General features: G+C 42.2%; 4 protein-coding genes across 5 annotated transcripts; 1 reads left to right on the forward strand and 3 right to left on the reverse strand.

Moving 5' to 3' along the window:
• Positions 1–5,808: 5,808 nt before the first annotated feature.
• Positions 5,809–7,889, reverse strand: LOC144711498 (V-type proton ATPase subunit c1-like). The gene is made up of 3 exons (XM_078585513.1): positions 7,731–7,889; positions 7,355–7,640; positions 5,809–6,117 (listed from the first exon to the last, which is right to left on the reverse strand). The coding sequence occupies exons 1-3, from the start codon at positions 7,804–7,806 to the stop codon at positions 5,985–5,987; spliced, it is 495 nt and encodes a 164-aa protein (XP_078441639.1). The 5' UTR covers positions 7,807–7,889; the 3' UTR covers positions 5,809–5,984.
• Positions 7,890–9,118: 1,229 nt separating this feature from the next.
• Positions 9,119–17,257, reverse strand: LOC144711497 (chlorophyllide a oxygenase, chloroplastic-like). Of its 2 annotated transcripts, XM_078585512.1 has the most exons (11): positions 17,042–17,257; positions 16,665–16,916; positions 16,400–16,504; positions 16,082–16,318; positions 15,167–15,314; positions 14,895–15,079; positions 14,703–14,815; positions 14,059–14,353; positions 12,358–13,381; positions 11,589–12,280; positions 9,119–11,516 (listed from the first exon to the last, which is right to left on the reverse strand). In XM_078585512.1, the coding sequence occupies exons 1-9, from the start codon at positions 17,114–17,116 to the stop codon at positions 13,217–13,219; spliced, it is 1,575 nt and encodes a 524-aa protein (XP_078441638.1). In that variant the 5' UTR covers positions 17,117–17,257; the 3' UTR covers positions 9,119–11,516; positions 11,589–12,280; positions 12,358–13,216. The 2 variants fall into 2 exon arrangements, with proteins under 2 accessions (XP_078441638.1, XP_078441637.1); XM_078585511.1 differs by having other exon boundaries at positions 9,119–12,280.
• On the forward strand, positions 10,967–11,551 carry LOC144711499 (zinc-ribbon domain protein). Its single transcript, XM_078585515.1, has one exon. The coding sequence runs from the start codon at positions 10,967–10,969 to the stop codon at positions 11,312–11,314; it is 348 nt and encodes a 115-aa protein (XP_078441641.1). The 3' UTR covers positions 11,315–11,551.
• A 132-nt stretch (positions 17,258–17,389) lies between the features above and the next one.
• Positions 17,390–21,338, reverse strand: LOC144711495 (CBS domain-containing protein CBSCBSPB3-like). The gene is made up of 14 exons (XM_078585510.1): positions 21,156–21,338; positions 20,906–21,074; positions 20,661–20,793; positions 19,879–20,049; positions 19,635–19,713; positions 19,445–19,558; positions 19,277–19,343; positions 18,892–18,997; positions 18,490–18,548; positions 18,289–18,395; positions 18,070–18,200; positions 17,892–17,974; positions 17,704–17,793; positions 17,390–17,628 (listed from the first exon to the last, which is right to left on the reverse strand). The coding sequence occupies exons 1-14, from the start codon at positions 21,254–21,256 to the stop codon at positions 17,458–17,460; spliced, it is 1,581 nt and encodes a 526-aa protein (XP_078441636.1). The 5' UTR covers positions 21,257–21,338; the 3' UTR covers positions 17,390–17,457.
• Positions 21,339–22,538: the final 1,200 nt, after the last annotated feature.

Consider the following 22,538-nt stretch of genomic DNA (forward strand, 5'->3'; position numbering starts at 1 on the left):
TTATCTATCTCGAATCCATGACTGGGGACTCAATGTCCCGGAATACTCCTTCCTACACCATGAAAGGAAACTTTGCCCAACTTAGTACCAAATTATTTTAAATACAGAAAAATCTTTTAGGAGAAAGACAGAAAACAGAAATCTGGAAGGAGACTTTGCCCAACTTAGTACTTTATTTAGCAAGGCATATCTCAAAATATGCTCCAAAAATATAAAAATCATCGATAAATATATCAAGATAATCACTTACTAAATCACAAAACATGGCATTTAATACATCTTTGAAATGTGGCAGGAGCAAGAAATAATCAAAAAGGCATTCTTTTAAAAATAGGTTCCACTTAGACAGATAAAATTAGGTTTCTCTTGATCATTAGGATGAACACTAATCTAATTATAATCCAAAAAACCATCATGGAAACAAAAATAATTCTGGCCAGAAAGTTTGTTTAAAATCTGATCAATAAAAGGTAAGGGATAATGATCTTTCTGTGGTCTATGAGTACTCTACAACTTATGATCAACCTAGTTTGAACTTCTTCTCCCTTGTCATTTTCCTCTACGTTTATTCCAAGTTTCTGTTGTATCATATGAAATAGACTAACCCAGGAGCTATCTGATATGGAATAAATCACATCAGCTTTCAACCATTTAAGAATTTCTGAATTCAATACTTCTAACATATGAGGATTCAATCTCCTCTGATACTCTCTTAATGTTCTAGTTCCGTCCTTAACAAAAATTCTATGTCTGCATATGTTAGAAGGAGTTACTTTTAATATCATCAAAAGTCCATCCTAAAATCTGATCAATAAAAGGTAAGAGATAATGATCTTTCTGTAGTCTATGAGTACTCTCCAACTTATGATCAACCTAGTTTGAACTTCTTCTCCCTTGTCATTTTCCTCTATGTTTATTCCAAGTTTCTTTTGTATCATATGAAATAGGCTAACCCAGGAGCTATCTGATATGACATAAATCATATCAGCTTTCAACCATTTAAGAATTTCTGAATTTACTACATCTAACATATGAGGATTCAATCTCCTCTGACTCTCTCTTGATGATCTAGTTCCCTCAGATTCTATGTCTGCATATGTTAGAAGAAAATCATTTAATATCATCAAAAGTCCATCCTATAGCTTATTTATGAATTTTCAAAGATTTATTAGGTCATGTTCTTGTTTAGGAGTTAAATCAACATAAATAATAACAGGCAAAGTTTCTTTTGGATCAAGGAACACATATGCCATCTGATTAGGAAAAGATTCAGGGGGATCCTTTTACTACTCAGATTCTTGTGGAAACAATTTTCATAATTTTCTTCCACAAGAGTGCAGAAATGAAGGTATTCATGATCTACATGAGAATACTTCATGCATTTGGCTATATTTACCTCAACCTTTTCATCCCCTACTTTTAATTCCACTATTCCTCTATCTGTAGTGGCTTTAGCTGTGAAAAGAAATAATTTATCTTTAAAAAGAAAAGGTCGACCCAAAATTATTGGCAAATGGCTCAAACTTTTGATCTCCTTTGTATCTGCCAAAATAAAGTCTATTGGAAATTGGCAATTTTCTACTTTAACAATTATATCTTCTAATTTTCCATATGATTGTCTGATAGAGATGTTAGTTTGTCATGATTCTAATAGAGGAAGGTAAATATCCACCAAGATACAGTCTTCATTCAGAAAGTATTTTTTACCTATAAAATAGTTCTAGTTACCTTCAGTTAGGATCTAACGGTCCCAATTGGATCTCAGCTTTTAGCAAAGACCTAAGCCTTACCCAAAGTTTGGTCCAGTTCTGGTATGTTCTTATTTGTCCCTGTCTAGTCAAGTTTATTAGTTAATGTCAAAGTCAAAGTAGAAAATTTATGTTGGCGGTTTTGTGGACTATGAACAAATGCCTCTTTGCCTCCCTTCCCTTCTTCTCCCCTCTCTCTCTATCTCCCTCTCTGAGTCTTTCTACCTCCACACCTCCTTTTCTTCAAGGAGAACTGTTGGGATGAATAGAGAAGGAATAAACTTTCGATAGATCAAGAGGTTTTGATGGGTTCTCCCAGCTCGCCTTTGAAAAAAATCTCCTTTTCATCAAGTGGGTGCCCGCAAACAGTCAAACAGAAACCTCTCTAGTGAGTAGGATTTTTTTAGAATTTTACAAAAAAATATTAAATTAATACCTAATAATTTAATACCGGTTCTAGTCTAGTGTGACCATTGGACCTAAACATACCTGGCCAATCAGTCCTCCCTCAAATGGAAGACCTACAATCTCAGTTTGGCCCAGTTTGACTAGTCCTCTAGTCCTAAATGTTTAATTGATGGAGGGCACCAGCCGCTCCACCAGAGACATCTTCGGAGCCACCATCGTCGTCATCAACAGTCTTGCCGATTCGCGTCCAGCCCAACTAGCACGCCAAGGCGCAAGTAAAGGCACCCGGGTTCAAATACCTTGGGTGAAAGCATGGGCGTATCTTTCTCGCATTTTGATTTTGTATTGCCTTCATCGTTTTATCGTGTTCGCATTTTTGTGTTCATCATTGTGTCGTGTTCGTGTCCATCATGTGTCACATTGTGTTTTTGTGTTGTCGCATTTGTGTCGTCGAACACATGTCAAAATATTTTAATTTTGTATTAAGGGGGATCCTATGTATAAGAACCCCCCTCCTAGTACGGGCACTAGAGCCCTTACTAATGGCCCCCCTGCCCTTACTAAGGACCATCATGCCCCTATATAAGGGGGCACGATGGAGCCCTAGAATCTCAGACCAGATTATCGATTGAAGTTGATTTATTTAGTTTCTGGTCTCACGAGAGGAAGGAGAACAGAGAGGAGAAAGAAGAGGGAACGACAGGGGGGGGGGGGGGTACTGACATCTCCGTCGCCACCAGGCCCCGACGCCGCCATAGCACGTTGCCGCTGCCCTTCGAACGTACAACCAGGTGACTGCATTGCGCCCTGCGAGTGCCGCCCCCTAAGTCATGCGTTGCGCCATGCACGGTATCTCATGACTCTACGTAGGCACCAACGCGACACCCGCTATCGCCTTTGCGACGCGTTGATTGAGCGGTGCACCCCGCAGCGCCTTCACAGCCTCCGCATGGTGCAAGCCCTTGACCCCTCGACAATCATCCCCTGTGGCTCTACCTCGGCTCAATGGCTGCCCTGCGGTGTTGATCGTCGCGGCACTGTAAATGCCAAACAAAGTTCACGCGCGGGACCGTACCGGCCGCCCAGATTGCATGACCCTCTCGGTGCACCCTCCACTCAAGGTGCCTGAGCCCGTTGAGCCGCCTATACTCCACACTCCCATAGGGATCCGTCGAGCCACAAGTTGGTTCGCCAACTGTGTTCGCTGTTGGCGCCCGGAAGTGTCCAAAATCACCATTGACTGCACGTGCGCCTTGAGCATCACGTGGTTCGACACTAGTAATCCTCAACTTGACGTGTCGCCACATGTGCCGTTGCCTGAAGCTGCCACTGTCATATTGAGCCCACGCTCGCGCCGCGCCACGAGTTGTTGGTGCAATCCGCCCATTGAGTCGCCGTTGCTGATCCCCGTTGGATTGTGCTTGCCGGGCTCGACCGATCTCTTGAGCTGACTCGCCACCGCACGCCTCGCATAATTGTCGTCCTCACCTCAGCTCTGGCTACCGCTCCAGCGCTGCGCCACAGCCGTCTGTCGAGCTACCCCATGCTACCTCTCGACACGCCTCCAGTACGCATGCCCGTATCGGTCCTTGCATCGATGAAGACACCGACGATGAATGCCACCGTCGACGAGGTATGTCGTTCCCCTTGCTCGTTAGTGATATTTCATCTTTCAGTATATGTTGGTCACCGCGCTCGAGTTAGTTTAGGTGAGAGCTTGTATATCGAAAACAACAACTTGACCGAATTCCCAGGTACGGGTTGAGCCCGTCCGTTACGTGCGTGCGCTAACAGAGTTATTCCATTCGACGCAGTAGTCGCTGTCGTTGCTCCGACGAGGGTCAGAAGGTCACCGTCACCGTCAATAGTCACCACCCCAGAGCTCGAAGCTCCCACAAGTCGGGACCTACACATACATCCGCCTAGGGTTCATCACATCATATAGTTTCACATTCCCCGTAGGAAATTTACCCGTCGGGCGACATCATCGGCGACGTCCGACATCATCTTGGTATCAGAGCATCATCTCGGTATGGTTCGGACGATGTCTCCGACAACGTTCGACATCATTAACCCTGCCATTAATGTCAATAATAATAATATTTTCTTTATTCCCACCAAGCATTATAGGAATCTGTTATCCTTATCAATCCTGCATTTTTTTATTGCATGATGGGATTTAGATGATACCAATAAACGATACCCTTAGTCAATCCCAACTAATGACAAACTCACGTGGTTCTAACATATTATTTCCTTGCGCAAATGATCTGAAATCCGAAACTAATATGAAACCCAATTTATTGGAATTTTTGTAAGCTGACAATTAAAATACTTTGGCTGTGATGGAACCCAACGCACTGATTACTAAGAAACTGATTTTATTCTTATAATTATCTGATATGATACCAGGCTGGATGTACGAGCAACGCTGGCGCAATAAGGCGGCAAAAGGGTGTCGTGAGCTGTCTATTCCTTCTCGCCATTCTCTTCCTCACTGACCTGATCGTTATGGCTATTTCTCAAGACCTGCATGGACGTTCTTTTGAAGAACTTGAGGATCTTTCTTGGGGAGTACATAGTCATTGATAGAATTTGACAGGATTCTGTCATTACCTATCATGTTCCTCTAGAAGCGAATATATTAAAGGATAAATTCCTAGGGCTCGTCACTAGTGTCGATTCAAAACCGACAGTTCCCAATTTTGGTTTCCACAGTCAAAACCTTTATCCAATGATTTAATCCATAAACCCCTTCTTTCTTATTTCAGGGTGTGCTAAAAAAGGAGCACAAATGAAGGGAAAGATAAAACCTCACATCAAACAAAACCAAACAAAATCGTAAAATTTGGCATAGAAACAAAACCATGTTTGCATCAGTGTGCGTTGGGCTGTTTTTTTCTTCTACTTTGCATTGGGCAGACACGTGAAAGTGTACAAGCCAATAAGGATAAGAATTAATTTTGATACTAGCGAATTTGAGATCACAATATTTCCTTCTTATTTTCCGAGTGGACAACTTGAGAGATACGATCAATATAGAACATTCATGAGTTTTTTCTTCCATTGCTGAAGGATACAAGTCAAACATCCTTAGTATTGGTTTGCCAGAAGCATTCATGGTGATCTGCAATCAGTTTCGTTTCACACAATTAAGAATATTGACAGTTGCCGATGCCTTTTATCCTAATACTTTCTGTGGTTAAATCACAGATCATGTTTATTACTTCATTTTACACGCGTTAAAATGGGGTATTTGTCCCAGTCCTTTCGGGTATATCTTCATAAAAAATACCTCAAACTTAATTCAGTTTCGAAAGGTTTTATAACGAAATAAGAGCGAACCAAATTTACTAGATGGGTATTAGCCATGGTGGGATTATACCTCAAGAGATGCTAACGACCTTCTTCATGAGGTTCAAAGAATTTTGCACGAGATGAACATCTAAATACCAGAGTTAATGAAAAATGACGGCTAGAACGATACACATCCAAAAAGAGGGCAGATCACTAAAGCCCTCAAGAACTTACCCTGACGTTCCGTTTAATACTTAATGAGTTGGCTAAAGAAAGTGTCAATGATCTCCCTCCTAAATCTCTGTCTTTGCTTTTTCTTTTTTTTTTGAAGAAAGCTAGAGATAAGCAAAGGGAGTTCACAAAAAAATGTTCCCAATAACTTATTGCAGCGTTAATTTCGCAAGCAGTTTTGTAACACAATACATCATCAAGAAATATCATAGTTCTCGAAGATGGCAGATAAACAAATGATAACCCAGTAGCAAGGACAATGCATAGGACGAATAAAATACGCAGAGAACGAGATGTACTCTACTCAGCACGAGACTGCCCAGCGCGAGACGAGAGGATGATACCGACAATGAGTCCGTAAAGGGCAAGGGCTTCAGCGAAGATAAGAATGAGAATCATACCCACAAAGAGCTTTGGCTGCTGTGCATTCGCCCTGGAAAACCCCAAAAAAAGGCCAGTTCAGCGGGCATTGCATCACTTTAATGAAGTAAGTGCAGTATGTTGTGACATCAATAAAATATGAAATAAAAATGTATATTTTAGAAAGAAGTAAAAAGCACATTTTGCCACACACCAGCCGCAACAGTTTGACACAAATATGACAATGATGATGACGAGTTTTTCATCATCAAGCTAGTGGCACGAGTGGCGATGACAATGGCGACTTTGTCATTGTCATCAAGGAAGGTGAACCGTACTTTGAACCAGGAACATGGAACAAGGATAAGAGCAGCCAGACACAATGAGATTATGCTCGACTATGGGAGATAATATAGTGTTGGGGTGGGGTCATGAATGAATTAATAAAATATTAGAAAAAAATCACGGAGAACGTAAAATATGAGGCCTGATCAACCAAAATCGCCTAAACTCAGAAAGGTGGAATCAGCCGAATGAAAAGAAAAATTTCAAAGAAAACCAACATTGCGATCACTAAAATGTGTAGACAATCCGAAGAAAGGACAATCATTTAAGCGATCATCCTAGATTACGGGGCCACAGTAGACCATTCACATTTTCAGTAGTAACCGCACAAAATTTGTGCATTTACATTTTCTTGTAAGCTAACGGCGAAATCCGCTGAAGAAGCTCTTAACAAAATTTGTGCATTTACATTTTCTTATATCATTAGGTTTCTCGGCAATCTGATCGCTTTTCTCAGTTACGCACATTATTTTTCGAAAAATCTATCAATATTTCCTCAAAGATCCGGAACTGGTCCCGAAGAACCAAATTTCTATGAATCATGGACCAGAAAGAAAGATCGAGCAATAAACCAGGAAAAAGGCGTATAATTCAAGACTGTTATGCGGGAATCATCCCATAACTCGTGTTCAATATAAAATCATAACATAACAGAAAATATCTGAGAAAGACAACTATCGACAAAACGATTTCGAAATTTAAGCGAAGTTAGAACAGATTTACGGAAAAGAACAGTGGGCAGATGGAATTACTAAACAGGGCGCCCCTTACGAGGGGTCAACAGGTCAGCTGAAACACAAATAAGTATGACTGTAGATTAATTAAGTTCATTTACTTAGAAAGACAGTAACATATAATACAAATTCAAACGGACGATAAAATAGCAATGGTCGATCCATCGCGTCCATCTAAGCAAGATCTGAACGAGTAAACAAAAAATATGAAAAACCCAGAAAATTAATTACCTCACTCCAGCGTCTCCGACGATTCCAATTGCCATCCCGGCAGAGAGGCCGGCCAAACCGCAAGCCAGGCCGGACGAGAGATGAGCATACCCGTCGAACAAGAAGTAAGGCTTCGCCTTGGGGTTAATCCCCGTGCTAATGATCACGGCAATGATCAAGCCGTAGATCCCGAGAACTCCAGCCATAACGACCGGCACAATCGATTTCATCACGAGCTCGGGCCGCATCACACCCATCGATGCCACGCCGACTCCGCTCTTCGCCGTGCCGTAAGCTGCCCCCATGCCTGCAGAAAAACGCAAACCCTAGCTCAAAATTCCCATCGAAAAACGCCACCATCGATCAATTCAAGAACACAAGGAGAAAGGAATCTTACAGGAGAACACTAGAGCGGCCGCGGCACCGAGGAATCCGAAGAACGGAGCCGTCTCATCGCCACTGAAAGTCGACATCTTCTTCTTCCCGATCCCTCTCCGAGCTCGCCCTCTACTCTCCTGCCCGCGAGGAAGATTCAGCCCAAATTGGGTACGTGTCGGTCTTCATATATAGAGATTTAGACTTCGAGTTAGAGAGAGATAGAGAGATTGAGCAAAAACGCTCAACTTTAGAGAAATTAAGGATATATCCTTCAAACCGAGTGGAAAAATCAGCGGTCTTTGGCGGGGACACGTGGTCTTCGCTGTCAACCCTTGAAGATATTTTATTGCCAAATTATTCTTATTTAGGAAATTACTCTGGCGTCCTTTGTTCCGTGGGGGGATGACGTTATTTTATTCGTTCCGTCCGTCCTTCCTTCGGGACGGAAACGGGACGAAAGCCGTGGTGTTTCCGTTTTGTTCCTTACCGTTCTCTTAAAGCGTTGTCCGTCCACGTCGTCAGCCATGACGTCACCGATGACGATGACGGTCAACGCCATGTATGACAATGACGGTCAATGCCCTGTGTGACGTTGACACTTGACGATGGACTTCTTTGGTATGTTCCTCGATAACGGTCAATGCCCATGTATGATGTCGACAAACAATGTAGATGGCTTCCCCGATGACGGCAATGACAACATAGTGGTGCTGTTATCTTCATTGGATGACGGGTTCATAATGTGGATTATGTTTAAATAGGTCAATTATGTTTAAAACTCGACGCTTGTAATCACAAATTCACAATATTATATAAATTTGGAGAAAAATATGTTGTGGCGGGTGGAGACCGACCTCAAGTGGGGGGCAATGACCTCACTGGCGAGGAAGAGAGAAATAGAGACGACCAATACTGGTGTCAAGAGGCAGGCAACGGTCACTCAGTGAGTGCTCGTCTCTGGAGAGAGACTGCAGAGCTTGGACAAGATCAAAGTTCATCTACAGGATGAAGGACAGGACGATTTTTTGTCTCCGGATGGGAAAATCATCTTGCCCTCAAGCACTGGATGGGACGTGGGATGATTCTACCAAATTCTCATTTTATGACTCTTTCATGGAACTTTAAATCTTCTATGCATTGGAATGTCTATCATTTTACATTCCGGATGTCATATGGAGTCGAGACACCACCAGTGCTCGTTTCCCAACAGGACAGTTCCTAGACGATTTTGGACGGGACAATTTGGGACAAATCAAATAATGGGACGTGGACGTGGATGGGACACGACATATCGTACTCCTGCAGTTAGGGTTCCACAGTCCTAGTTTGGTCCGGGTTTCTTCCAAAGACCTGACTAAACCTCACCTAAAGTTTGGTCCGATTCTGGTCCGTGTATGTTCCATCCCAGTCAAACACAAAATAGAAAATTTATAAATGTACGTCAACAAGTAGAGAGGATGACAACGACTATAGTTCCGGATCGTCCGGGACGTGGATGATAGATGGGATGGGATGAAGATCGTCCACGGAATCAGTGTAGGGACAAGGACGGGATGGCTTTTTGTCCCAGTACGAAAAAGTCATCCCGTCTGCGTCCCGATTTTGCCAATTTCCTTCAGTTCGGAGAAAAGCCGTTTCGTCTCTCATCCTGGACAAAATATCCAATAAAAATAGTTCAAGGTCTGATTTAAGTAAATCATTTTTTCGAAATGTTTTTTAGGGAAATATGGAGCAGAGAGAAAGCAGATTGAAATATGTACAATTATTTTTGGTTTGCGTCAGTTTGGGCGCCTGAAAAAAGCAAGGACTTTGATGAAAAAATGTCAAGAAATTGATAGAGTGATGCCACGTGGCAATATCTCAACTGTCGAAAGTGAATCCGATGGATTTTTGCCCATCCCATGCCGCCCATTGTCCGAGACTAGTGTTCGCCCAACTGATATCCATCCGATATCGGACAACCGATATCTGATATCGGCAAAAAAACCGGGACGGTATCTGATATCGGATATTTGATATTGGTTTGTATCCATCTTTTAGATATGGACGGATATCGCTAACAGATATCGGAGGGGTACGGACAATGCGGACATTGGATCCTGAATATCGAATTTTGATATCTGGATATCGGAACCGGGATCCGGATATCAATATCCGGTATCGACAGTAAGAAAACAAGATCAATCATCATTTCCAATGATTTAAATACATCCAAGGCCATATGATTTTATTTTATTTTCAACCCTAGTTAAATTATACAGTGCAAGTTTTTTTATTTTATTCTATATGGGATAAGGGGATTTGGAGTTTTAGACTTCGAATCCCGTTATCCCTTATGGAAGAAAGCAAAAAGCGTGCTCTATATATTTAAAAAGGTATAATATTTGTTAAATGATATAGTAATATATTTATAAATATATAGTATATTTAAGCAGGTCATATAAATACTATATTTAATATGTTAATAATTCGTACAATAAATACAGCCCGAATTTTATGTTTTCTTTCATATGGGATAAAGGATTCAGAGTTTGATATTAATCTCGGAATCCTGCTGTTATCCCATATGGAAGAAAAAAAAAGTTTGAGCTGTAGATATTAAACGTGCCCCGTATTATAATAAAAAGCTCCCATCGAACCTCTTCCGCACAATGACTCGCCTAACGAATGCTCGATAACGAATAATTTAAATTTTATACAACTCGTCTAAGTTGGATGTCGGAATACCGTTGTCCAACACCAATATCGGATATCGTCATCCCCCCCCTGAGATGGAGGCGGATGATGACATCGAGACGGTTATAGGCACCGTAGCAACCGATATTCTATATCGTTATCCAATATCAGGATATCGGAAAAAACGGATACCGAAAATTTGATTTTCGGTATTCATTACAGCATCCATCCCGATACCGTAATCCAATACCGGTATCGGGATGAACGAACACTATCTGAGACCTTCGACCTTCGAACGGGACGGTTTTTTCGTCCGACTGGACGAAAACTGTCCCATCTGTTCGTTCTGGGACGAATTCCCGTCCCAGTTTTCGCCCAACATTCTCGGACGGGACGTTTTTTCGTTCGATTAGCCGAAAACCGTCCCGCCCATTCGTCCCCATGACGAATCTCCGTCCCGGTTGTTGTCCAACGTCGCAAACGGGACGAAAAAACCGTCCCGTCCGCGTCACAGCAATATAAATACACGACTATAGATACATCACCGCAGTCTACAAGCTTTTCCAGAAAGAGATCGCGATGTTCTTCTTCTTCGCGGGGGGCGTTGAGCAGCAGGCGGGGAGAGTGCTGAAGCAGGGCGCAGGGAGATGCTTCGCTTGCGGATCTCCGGCTGATCTGGTGAAGGTGGAGAAGGTTCTGAAGCTCTTCTTCGTCCCGGTTTGGCGATGGCAGGGGAAAGATCCAGCGATGAGGTGCGAGAGCTGCCGCTTGATCTTCCCTTCGTCCTTCTCCCTGCCCCCTCCCGGAACGGAAAATCCGCCCATCTCTTCCCCTCATCCCTTGGTGCCGCCTCTCAAGTGCTTCTCCTGCCATGCCCCGGTCGATCGCGGCTTCCGATTCTGCCCCTTCTGCGGTGCCGCGCTGTAGATTCTTCGCCGAGTTCTTAATCCTTCCGTGTTTCCTCTTCCAGAGGATCATCTGTGTTAATACTGAGTGAGAATTGTCCCTTTTGAATCTGTAGTTTCCCCCTTCGCGAGGAATCAAACCTTTCTGCTGAACTGCGCTGTAGATTCTTCGTCGAGTTCTTAATCCTCTTGTAGATTCCGTGTTTCCTCTTCCTGAGGATCATCTGTTTAAATAATGAGTGAGAATTTCCCTTTTGAACCTGTGGATTCTTTTCCCTTTTCGCAAGGAATCAAACCTTTCTGCGGAGCTGCGCTGTAGATTCTTCGTCGAGTTCTTAATCCTCTCGTAGATTCCGTGTTTCCTCTTCCTGAGGATCATCTGTGTAAATACTGAGTGAGAATTTTCCCTTTTGAACCTGTGGTTTCTCTTCCCCTTTCGCAAGGAATCAAACCTTTCTGCTGACCTGCGCTGTAGATTCTTCGTCGAGTTCTTAATCCTCTTGTAGATTCCGTGTTTCCTCTTCCTGATGATCATCTGTGTAAATACTGAGTGAGAATTTTCCCTTTTGAATCTGTAGTTTCCCCTTTCGCAAGGAATCAAACCTTTCTGCTGACCTGCGCTGTAGATTCTTCGTCGAGTTCTTAATCCTCTTGTAGATTCCGTGTTTCCTCTTCCTGATGATCATCTGTGTAAATACTGAGTGAGAATTTTCCCTTTTGAATCTGTAGTTTCCCCTTTCGCAAGGAATCAAACCTTTCTGCTGACCTGCGCTGTAGATTCTTCGTCGAGTTCTTAATCCTCTTGTAGATTCCGTGTTTCCTCTTCCTGATGATCATCTGTGTAAATACTGAGTGAGAATTTTCCCTTTTGAATCTGTAGTTTCCCCTTTCGCAAGGAATCAAACCTTTCTGCTGACCTGCGCTGTAGATTCTTCGTCGAGTTCTTAATCCTCTTGTAGATTCCGTGTTTCCTCTTCCTGATGATCATCTGTGTAAATACTGAGTGAGAATTTTCCCTTTGAATCTGTAGTTTCCTTTCGCAAGGAATCAAACCTTTCTGCTGACCTGCGCTGTAGATTCTTCGTCGAGTTCTTAATCCTCTTGTAGATTCCGTGTTTCCTCTTCCTGATGATCATCTGTGTAAATACTGAGTGAGAATTTTCCCTTTTGAATCTGTAGTTTCCCCTTTCGCAAGGAATCAAACCTTTCTGCTGACCTGCGCTGTAGATTCTTCGTCGAGTTCTTAATCCTCTTGTAGATTCCGTGTTTCCTCTTCCTGATGATCATCTGTGTAAATACTGAGTGAGAATTTTCCCTTTTGAATCTGTAGTTTCCCCTTTCGCAAGGAATCAAACCTTTCTGCTGACCTGCGCTGTAGATTCTTCGTCGAGTTCTTAATCCTCTTGTAGATTCCGTGTTTCCTCATCCTGATGATCATCTGTGTAAATACTGAGTGAGAATTTTCCCTTTTGAATCTGTAGTTTCCCCTTTCGCAAGGAATCAAACCTTTCTGCTGACCTGCGCTGTAGATTCTTCGTCGAGTTCTTAATCCTCTTGTAGATTCCGTGTTTCCTCTTCCTGAGGATCATCTGTGTAAATGCTGAGTGAGAATTTCCTTTTGAACCTGTGGATTCTTTTCCCCTTTCGCAAGGAATCAAACCCTAGGGTTTCCTCAATCTGCTGTCTAGGGTTTCCTTTATGATCCAGCGCGAGATCAGAGAGAGGATTAAGCCGAAATTTACAGATTCATTTTCATGAATGGGGAGTGGAGGAGGAAAATTGGGGAAGCAAGGATGAGGATGGACAATCAATCATCTCTGTACAGAGGGGAAAGAGCAAGCCATGGATTGAAGCTGAGAGTGGGCTTCCCTTTCGCATTTCCTGGGGATTACTTCCTTTTTTCCGTGCAAATTTTTCATCGTTTTCATTTGATGAAAGGCAATTTCTCTGCTCCCCGTTCTATTGCATCTCTCCAACGGCGGTACCTTATCCCCAATTTATCATAAGACACCGGCCAATTCCAGACGTTGGCTCCGTTGATCATCCGGTCCTGCTGCCCAAGAACCAGCCGCAGATCCTCATTCAGCACCTGACCCACAAAAAATTGAAACCGAAGATTTTAGCAATTTTTTCCTGTTTTGGGAAAAATGGGTTTGCTAATTCGAGAGCAAGAGATTATTTGGCCGACGCAGGAGCAGCAACTCAGGATCCAAAGTAATAAAACATTTTGCTAACCCCAAAAGATTGGTTTTTCTTTGTTTGAGCAGATGGGCCGACTGGAAAAACATTTAGTTCTCTTGATTCAAACAACTAAAACACTTTACATGCCCAAAATTTTTCTTTTTTGTTTGGTGAGCAAATGGTTCGGCTGATTAGACATGGTTGTTTGGAAAAAAAGAGAGTATCTCGGGGTTAGACATGGTTGTTCTGTTCTCTTCGTTTTATACGAACAAAAAATTCGCACAAAAGAACCGCACAGGGCTCTGTTCTGTTCTTTTCTTTTTCAAAAACGAACAAAATTTGCACAAAACTAGAACAAAATTCGCATAAAGAGAACAAAAGAACTGCACACGGGTCTGTGCAATGTTCTGTTCGAATTGTTTTTTGTTCTGTTCGGAAAATTGAACAGAATGAACAATTCGCATTAATTCCCACAAAACAAACAGAACGACCACGTCTACTCTACTCGGGGTTCAAACAAGTAAAGCATTTGATTCATCCGGAAAGATTTGTGAAATTCAAGAGTGGGACAGAATTTTGACTGACCTTCTCTGCAAAGTGTTGCCACAGGAGATGCATGAAAGGGAAGTTCTTGAACAGAGGAGCAAAATCGAGGGACATTCTGTACAAGAGCCTGGTTTTGCCCGTGGAAGAAGGCAGGCAGACGTGGAGCTGATGAAGATGAGTAGAACACTCTCTGGTGCTCTGCCCTTCCAATTTCCCTGGTTTTGAGATCCCAATTGTGGAAAGCACCATGCAAGGTGGCCTAAACTCCATGTCTATAGGATACGGGTCCCAGTACCCTTGCAGCCCGGCTGCAGGCGTTAGAAATTTCACCAAGCTGCATGTTTTAGTTAGAAGATGAATTAAAAGACCCAAGATTTCAACGTTATAGAATTTATGAGGTGGGTTTAGACATAGTTGTTCTGTTCTGTTCATTTGATCGAACAAATAATTTGCACAAAAGAACCACACAGGCTTTGTTCTGTTCTTTTTTTTTTTTCAAATACAAACAAAATTCGCACAAAACTAGAACAAAATTCGCACAAAGCGAACAAAAGAACCGCACACGGGTCTGTGCAATGTTCTGTTCGAATTTGTTTTTGTTCTGTTCGAAAAATTGAACAAAACGAACAATTCACACAAATTCGCACAAAAAGAACAGAACGACCATGTCTAGGTGGGTTCACCTGGGTACACTCCAGCCCTTGGCAAAAGTTGAAGTATGAGTGAAAGGAGCGTGGGCAAGGTCTAGAAGATTGTCCAAGAGGAGACCATGCTCTACTGGCAACTCCATCACTATCTGTTTACACAAACCCATTTGTCAGGAAAGTTGTGGAAAAAGGGTTTAAGTCAGTTTTTTTGTAAGGGTTTTAACTTGCCTCGGCGTGGATCTTGAAGCCAGGAGGGGGGAGAAGAGAAGGGAGGGCTGCCTCTGGAGGGGAGTCGCCAGGCCATATCCAGACCATCCCTTCGTGCTCAAAGCATGGAAGTGACCGGATTCTCACGTGTACCATCTTGGTGGAGGGCATCTTCTCGCACGTGCCGTCTGTGGAGTACTCCCACCCTGGGATTTAAAGGATTTTTCTGTTAAAATCTTTTGGATCCAAAGAAAATGCGAGGGGTTGAAGTTGTAAAGTTTTATTTTTCTTACCATGGTATGGACATTGGATTCTGCCTTCATTTACTGAGCCGAGATGGAGAGGGCATGCCCTGTGAGCGCAGGTGTTCTGGACACATCCTGCCTTCCCATTTTTCCCCCGGAATATGACCCAGGGCTCCTCGAAACAGTCCACGGGAATCTGCAAAAATAAATATGACACCCATAAACAAACACATTTATTTCAACTCTCTCTCTCTCTCACTCTCTTTATTCTCCCTCTTTCCCTCCCATTCTCTCTCTCTCTCTCTCTCTCTCTCTCTCTTTCTCCCTCTTTCCCTCTCTCTTTATCTCACTCCTTTCTCCTCCTCTCTCTCACATTCTTCTTCTCCCTCTCTTTCTCTCATTCTTTTCTCCCCCTCTCTATCTCACTCCTCTCTCACACTCTCTTTCTCCGTTTCTCTCTCACTCTTTTCTCCCTTTCTCCTCTCTCACACTCTCTTTCTCCCTCTCTATCTCTCTCTCAAACACTTTTTCTTTCTCCCCTCCCTCTCTCACTCTATATTTCTCCCTCTCTATCTCTCTCTCAAACACTCTTTCTTTCTCCCCTCCCTCTCACTCTATTTTTCTTCCTCTCTAACTCTCTTTCACACACACACTCTTTCTTTCCCCCCTCCCTCTCTCTCTCTCTCACACACAAACACACTTTCTTTCTCCCCTTCGTCTCTCTCTCTTTCTTCCTCTCTATCTCTCTCTCTCACACACACACTTTCTTTCTTCCCCTCCCTCTCTCTCGCTCTCTCTCTCACACACTCTCTCTTTCTTTCCCCCTCCCTCTCTCTCTCTCTCACACACACACACTTCCTTTCTCCCCCTCCCTCTCTCTCTCTCTCTTGTACACTTTTTTTTAAAGAAAACTCTCTCTCATAATTAAATATCAAGCGCAAAGTGCTCAAGATTGGTACTCACCATAGTATCTTCCTTCAGAGAGTTGGAGAAGGCCACGGGGAGCCAGAAATTCTTCAACTTTGGGTGATATGGCTGGACGGGCCCAGACACGTCCAGGCTTCTTCTAGAGAGCTTAGTCGACTTACTAGAGCTCGCATTACCAGAATTCCTCTCTGGAACGAGCTTCTCATTGACTAAGGTCTCCACAGACGCCAGCTTATCAAGGGCAGATGATATTCTTTCTTCGGATATATGAACCTTCATACCAAACCCAACATCCAGTTCAAATCTCCTCCATTTTCAATCAAGAACAGTATGGTAAAGAGATGGTTCCCCTACCTGTTGATGAGCTTGGTTTAATGCATCCTGCAACTCCGCCAACTCTACCTTCATCGTCTCGATCGACTTGAATTCCCTCGCCAGAGGATTCAGAACCTCCACCACCTGCAACGAAGAATCAAGTCTTCCGATCCAATCAATATTTCAATTTCACAGAGAAAACTCAGTCATGACCGGTTTTAAAACCCTAATTCGATCAGATCAGATCGAACGCCGCATCAAGAACAAGAACAATGCGTCAAACGAAGTGCAGCAATCGTTTCACCTTGTCGTGGAGAAGCATAATGGCGAGAATATCGTGCCGCGCTCTCCAATCACAGTACTGAATATCGAATCTGGCCACCTCCAGAGCCTGGTTCGCGTCCAGGAACTTTCCTTCCGGCAGAGCCAGTTTCGGCCCCTTCTCGTCCACGCGGAGGATCTCCTGCCACGCGCTTCTTCCCGATGATTCCTCTTCCCTTCTTCCTGGTTCTCCGAAGACAGACAACACGATGAATCCATCTCTCCCGCTCCAACTCTGCAATCAGCAGATTTCTCCTCATCAGGCGGATCAAAGGAGGGAAAAACGAAGATCTTACAACAGATTATCAACGAAAAAGATTGAAAAAGTCAGAGAAGAAAAGAGGAGGAGAGATGAATCACCTTCCTGGCGAAGAACTTGGATCTTTCTTGTGAGGGGGAGACGGAGAACAGCGAGAGAGCGGAGGCCGCAGTCATGGAGTCTCCCTCGAGGAAGCTCCCGCCGCGACGAGAGAAGAAGATCGCCGATAATCGACAACGACCGCTTTTTTCAATTTTTTATTTATTTATTTTTCTTGAGCCGATAACCCCTGCGATCTCAGCTGGCCGTCACCGCTTGACACGTGGAGAACCCTCTGGCCCTACCCGCCCTCGTGGTGCGCCCTCTCTCCACATACGTGTTCCACGTGGCACTGCACCTCGCCAGCTCAGACGAGAGGATACGCCAACTTATCCAAGACTTGGTCCACGTGTCATAACCTTATTTCTTTTTTTATTGCAAATAGCTAGATTAAATTCAAGAATCGGACGGTCAAGAATTAACGGTTGGATCGCCTGATGTAGAGGACTAGAAGGGCGGCGCCGGCCATGACGGTGGCGCTGGCGAGAACGCTTCGCCGGAGAGACGGCGGCCGCCGGCGAGAATCTACAGCGGCGGTTGCGGCGATGGGAGTATTAATTCTCGGGTAATCAACGTATAATCTCAGGGCCTGAAAACCGAATTAGAAAAAAAATTAAGTTAGATGTTAAAATTTAGAGCAAGAAAATGTTACTAAAAGGATCACCTTCTGTCCGGAGGCTCTGGCATGTTGCACGGCGGCGGCGAGGTCGGCGTCGTCGGATAGGAGGACCCGATCGCCCTCGTCATCGTCGTACTGAGACACATCAAGAGAGAAAAGTCAATTCCCCGGCGTTGACCGGGAGATGTAATCCGGGAGGGTACTACGAGAGAGGGAAAGTGCAGGGCGTTGACCAGGAGCAGCGGAGGGATCTGGGCAAAGTCAACTCCCGCTCTTCGAGCAACTGCTGAAACTAGCTCACCCAAGTCCTCGGCGCCTGAAAAAATGACACCCAGCGTGACTTTGACTTCGGGGTGTTGACTTCATGACTTTGACCAGACGTTGACTAATGGTGATATGGGTTGATTTTACCGCTGCTGAATCGGTGGACTTGGCCATGACGGTCTTTGAACTTGAAGGTGAAGGTGTTCCCCAGGGCGAGAGATGGGTACGCGGTCGTCTCGTCGGACGGCCCTTCGAGTGCCACATACCCAGATCCCTGACTGCAATAAAAATTTCACAAGAACTTAGGCATATGTAAACAATTAAGTTTTTTAATTGGATTTGATAAAAAGGATTGAGAGCTGCTGCCTGTTAGTTTCATGATCATTATCTGCGGGATCGAGAGAAAGGACAGATTCCCAGAAGTTCTGCATCATGGAGTCTGCAACGCCGTTCATGGCCCCGTCGCCACCAACCTACATCGTCAAAGATAGAAATAAGGCCCAAAATTTAAGATAAATACGCTGATTATAATTTCCTGAATTGGGTTCAAGGGATAGTTTTACTTACGGAAGAAAGTGCTGCATGGGTTAGCTGTAAAACGTCTAGGCAAGCAACAACTACTCCCTCTGCACAATTAATTATGACATTTATCATGCTTGGGTTTAGGATCTATAGATGAAACCCTTGCCTCAATTATAACAAAAAATAAAGATATATTCTCTTTCGTTTTATCTCTTTCGAAAAACTCATCTCTTTATATCATCTCTTCATGACCTATCCCAAATTTCTATTACTTTACAAAATATAGTAATCTTCGAAAGTAAAATTGCGATCATTCTAAGTTTTATGAATTAAATCTCTTGAATCCAAACTAGAATTCTTTTTCTTCATATCAAAGAAACTTAAGTTGGATCACGATACTTGTAGAAGGGCATCGAATTTCTGAAGGCAGAAGAAGATGTTGCTTACCCCCGTCAAGAACAGGAATATGAAGAAACTGTCCATCGTGGAGTATGCGAAGAGCATCGAGTATAGTTGTGTCCAAGGACGCATATGTCGGATTTGCGGTCATGACCTTACAGGATTAGCATAGTAAGATTCAATAATATGTTCATATTAATTAAAGTAAAAGAAAATAAAATTCTTGGCGTTTCAACGTTGATTATAACTAAACATTGTTATGCAAGTATGCACTGTACTCGACAACAAGGCATTGAAATTATGGACAAATCAATGAAGTAATAGCCGAACATTTAATTATATTTCCATGCAAGTTCATTACCCATTGGTGGTAATATTACTACTTTCATAAATTGGAACAGATAAAGAATTGAAAAATTATTCAGATAAGAACCTTTTCCACAAGAGTGACCTCCGGTGAGAGGCGCTGGGCGACCACCCGCACTACGATGTCTCTAGGACTGAAAATTTCCAACAAAAAGAAAAATCATTATACCAGGAGGATTTTTTAGCTGTTTAATTACATAAGAAACATAATAAGCAGTAGGGGGAAACCACATACGTAAGGATACCCTGGAGCTTTCCACCTGAAACTATAACTGTAGAACTCGCTCGAAGATCGCGCATCCTTTTGGCAGCAACATATACAGGATCTGAAGGGGATACGGTGACAAATCTATCAAACGACAATAAATTGAATTAGGCCATAACTTTAACGTCGCAAAAAGGATTTATTTTAATGGGCTGATTACATAGTATTGTCGGAGATAATTGTCGACAAAGAAGGTTTGAACATCCTCTCTCTGAGTGTCTCAATCAACGCATATTGTGCTGCAAACATAGACATCAATGGAGGAATGAGTGCTACTTAAACTACATTTTGATAATTTCCCAAGTTTTTGACATCAATTTTCAAACGGTTTCTGCAATTTAAATGACAATGTAAGTTCAGAAAATGATAGATATCATAAGGAGATAAACAAGCGAGAGGCTGACCAGAGGCATTGCTACCCCATTGACGTTCAACTCCTTCTATCGCTGCTGCAATGGCACTTCCTCGCTCCGCTGCCTTTTCCATCCGTGATATAGCATCATAAAGACATTTTGTAATGTCTAACAAGGCCATGACCTCTCCGTTTTCAACAACTGGAAGGTGTCTAAATTTTCCTGCAACCAAACAGTGAAAGAATAAAAGAGTGAAGAAGAACAATGTCACACAAAAGAAATGTTGTCTGTGATTGAGAACTGGATTTTGGGGAGCTACTTCTGCCAGTATTGTTTCATGCAGTATATTGAATAATATATATTTTTTGAAGAAAAGTCTATTAAATATTACACTCATAAGTATAAAAATATAAGTGTTAAGAAGATTTGTTTTCTCATCACAAAATTAATGCAGTAAGAATAGATAGATTAAACGTAGGAAATGAGAAACTTAAGGGAGGCCAAAAATCTCAGAATATAGTAGGCATTAGATGATCAAACTCCCACTCAAATCCCGTGATCAAATTATCTCAGCTGTCTCCGAAGAAGAGAAATCCATATATAATATTGTCGACGAATGGATATTTTAACTCACTAGAGCAAGTGATTCATCCCCTAGCTAAATATGAAGACGAGTGAACTTTTTTCCTGGAAGAGGGTATCATAATCAGCTCAACGAAAATCTACGAGCATGTTGCCTTCTACATGTGAAATTTACTCCACCAGTAAATAATAGATGAAAAATAAAAACGAGAAAACAAGACAAGATATCTGGATATTAAGAAAAAAAAAACCTTCAACCATCTTATGCAACGCCTCAATCGCTAGAGTCCCCGATGAGACAAATACCGGATTCTTCGTCATAATTTTTGAAACTATCGTCTGCTCCGGCTTCAATCCCTCACTTACCACTCTAATAGCAATATCCTGACACAGAAAAAATCCCAAATAGTGTAATAATATGTGAGAAACTCGCCCAAATTTCTGATCGTGGTGGAAAACCAGCGCGAATTGCCAGCAGGAAAGAGGAAAATCGAACCTTATCGGTAACAATCCCAGAGAGCAAACCGGCAGCATTCGTGACGATCAAAGCATCGACATGGCGGGCAGCCATCCTTCTACACGCATCAGAAACGCTAGTTCCTTCCGAGATGGTTATAGCCTTGGACAGCCTCAGCTTTCTCACCGTCCTCTCTCCGCCGTTCGCCCTGCAGTTTTCATCAAACAAAGGAAACCCACAACGTGAAAATCGATCATTTACCACCATAACATCTCCATTGATTCCTCACGCTGGATAATCCGAAGAAGAAGAAGCCTTCGTCGCCGTCGAAGGCCGTTTTAGCGAGAAAATTCCGCTCTTCCGAGCTCGAGGAACGATCTGAGAGCTCATCCCAGGCAATCTTGGATGGCGCCGACGACGACGAAGAGGTGGAGCTGTTCTTCACGCTGTGAATTCTGCAGTTGTTCTTGGTCAACTCAACGATGAAATCAGCGTTTAAAGTATAACAAGTTTCTAAAATCCTTGCTGTGGCCCCACCACCCCTTCAAAAATCTGCTGGCTGCTAATGTCATCAAAAAAAAAAATTTTTTTTTTGAAGAAAAAAATATATATTTAATGTCACCAAAATAAAATATATATTATATTGCGTGGAAAAGATTCAGAGCATGGCATAGTGCAGAAACTAGACCATAGAATAGATTCATTATTAATAAATTAGAACCAGGGAAATACATAATATTTTGGGATTGATCTACCAACTATCTTTATGAATAAAAAATTAGAGCAAGTTAGAAAATTTGAAATATTATTTTATGATGAGGCTGGAAAATTTGATGCCCCCATTAATTCCTCTCCTTTCCGGTTTCTAAGCTTGATTTTCTCCCTCCGTAGACCGTCATTTCATGATCTCTTGCACTAGCTGGATTTGCAAGAGTCTCAGTTTTAATACAAGTACAATGCCACAATCTAGTGTGGCGTAAATTTTTCATGATCATTGATCAATTCGGAGTCTATTCTAATTCCATTGCAAAAAAATTTCATATAACAGAAGCATAGCTAAATTTGAATAAAGAGGAGGGAAAATAAGTTACAAATAAATTCATCACAAGATGAGAAATGGAAGCTAACAATGAAGATTTGAATTCAGATTTAAGATGGACAATTAAGATGCAGACGGATATATTTTGAAATTGGAATATCTTTCAATAAAATTGAAACTATAACTTTCATAGATTTATAATAGCTTTATATGAGGGGAGAGTAATCAGTCTATAAATTGGGGTAATTTATTGTGAAGTAAATGTGTCATTAGTGCTTAGACTCAATAAATAATATTTTTCAATTTCACTATACAATTTATGACAAGTACATGATAAGAAAGGGATTAGTCTGCAAGAAGGTAATTATCCAAGAAAATATGAGTTAAATTTTTATAAAACGTATTAGAAATAGCATAAAATAAAAAAAAAATTATGATACTTTTAAATTTCATATACTTATCTTGTAAAATATGTAGGAGTATTGTTATGCAAAATAACGATTACATTTTCGGATAAAACTGAAATTTTTAACATTTTTTTGTGCATACTTTAGTCTAAAATAATTTGTAGCCCATGGTTTGCATTGGAGTGTGTGAAGTGGGCTTGGAACAGTTGTGGCTATGCATGGAGTT

The sequence above is a fragment of the Wolffia australiana genome, chromosome 13 (assembly GCF_029677425.1).
Source record: "Wolffia australiana isolate 7733 chromosome 13, ASM2967742v1".
NCBI classification, from domain to species: Eukaryota; Viridiplantae; Streptophyta; class Magnoliopsida; order Alismatales; family Araceae; genus Wolffia; species Wolffia australiana.

Coding starts and splice junctions, on each gene's coding strand:
- LOC144711498 (XM_078585513.1), bottom strand. CDS start 7,806: ATGTCGACTTTCAGTGGCGATGAGACGGCTCCGTTCTTCGGATTCCTC. Junction 7,641..7,730: donor GGCCGCTCTAGTGTTCTCCT/GTAAGATTCCTT, acceptor GTTTTTCTGCAG/GCATGGGGGCAGCTTACGGC. Junction 6,118..7,354: donor GTCGGAGACGCTGGAGTGAG/GTAATTAATTTT, acceptor GGGGTTTTCCAG/GGCGAATGCACAGCAGCCAA.
- LOC144711499 (XM_078585515.1), top strand. CDS start 10,967: ATGTTCTTCTTCTTCGCGGGGGGCGTTGAGCAGCAGGCGGGGAGAGTG.
- LOC144711497 (XM_078585512.1), bottom strand. CDS start 17,116: ATGACTGCGGCCTCCGCTCTCTCGCTGTTCTCCGTCTCCCCCTCACAA. Junction 16,917..17,041: donor CCAAGTTCTTCGCCAGGAAG/GTGATTCATCTC, acceptor TGCTGATTGCAG/AGTTGGAGCGGGAGAGATGG. Junction 13,382..14,058: donor GGCAACACTTTGCAGAGAAG/GTCAGTCAAAAT, acceptor TTTGTGGGTCAG/GTGCTGAATGAGGATCTGCG.
- LOC144711495 (XM_078585510.1), bottom strand. CDS start 21,256: ATGAGCTCTCAGATCGTTCCTCGAGCTCGGAAGAGCGGAATTTTCTCG. Junction 20,050..20,660: donor GTTGCATAAGATGGTTGAAG/GTTTTTTTTTTC, acceptor GTTTGGTTGCAG/GAAAATTTAGACACCTTCCA. Junction 19,714..19,878: donor ATGGGGTAGCAATGCCTCTG/GTCAGCCTCTCG, acceptor CTATGTTTGCAG/CACAATATGCGTTGATTGAG.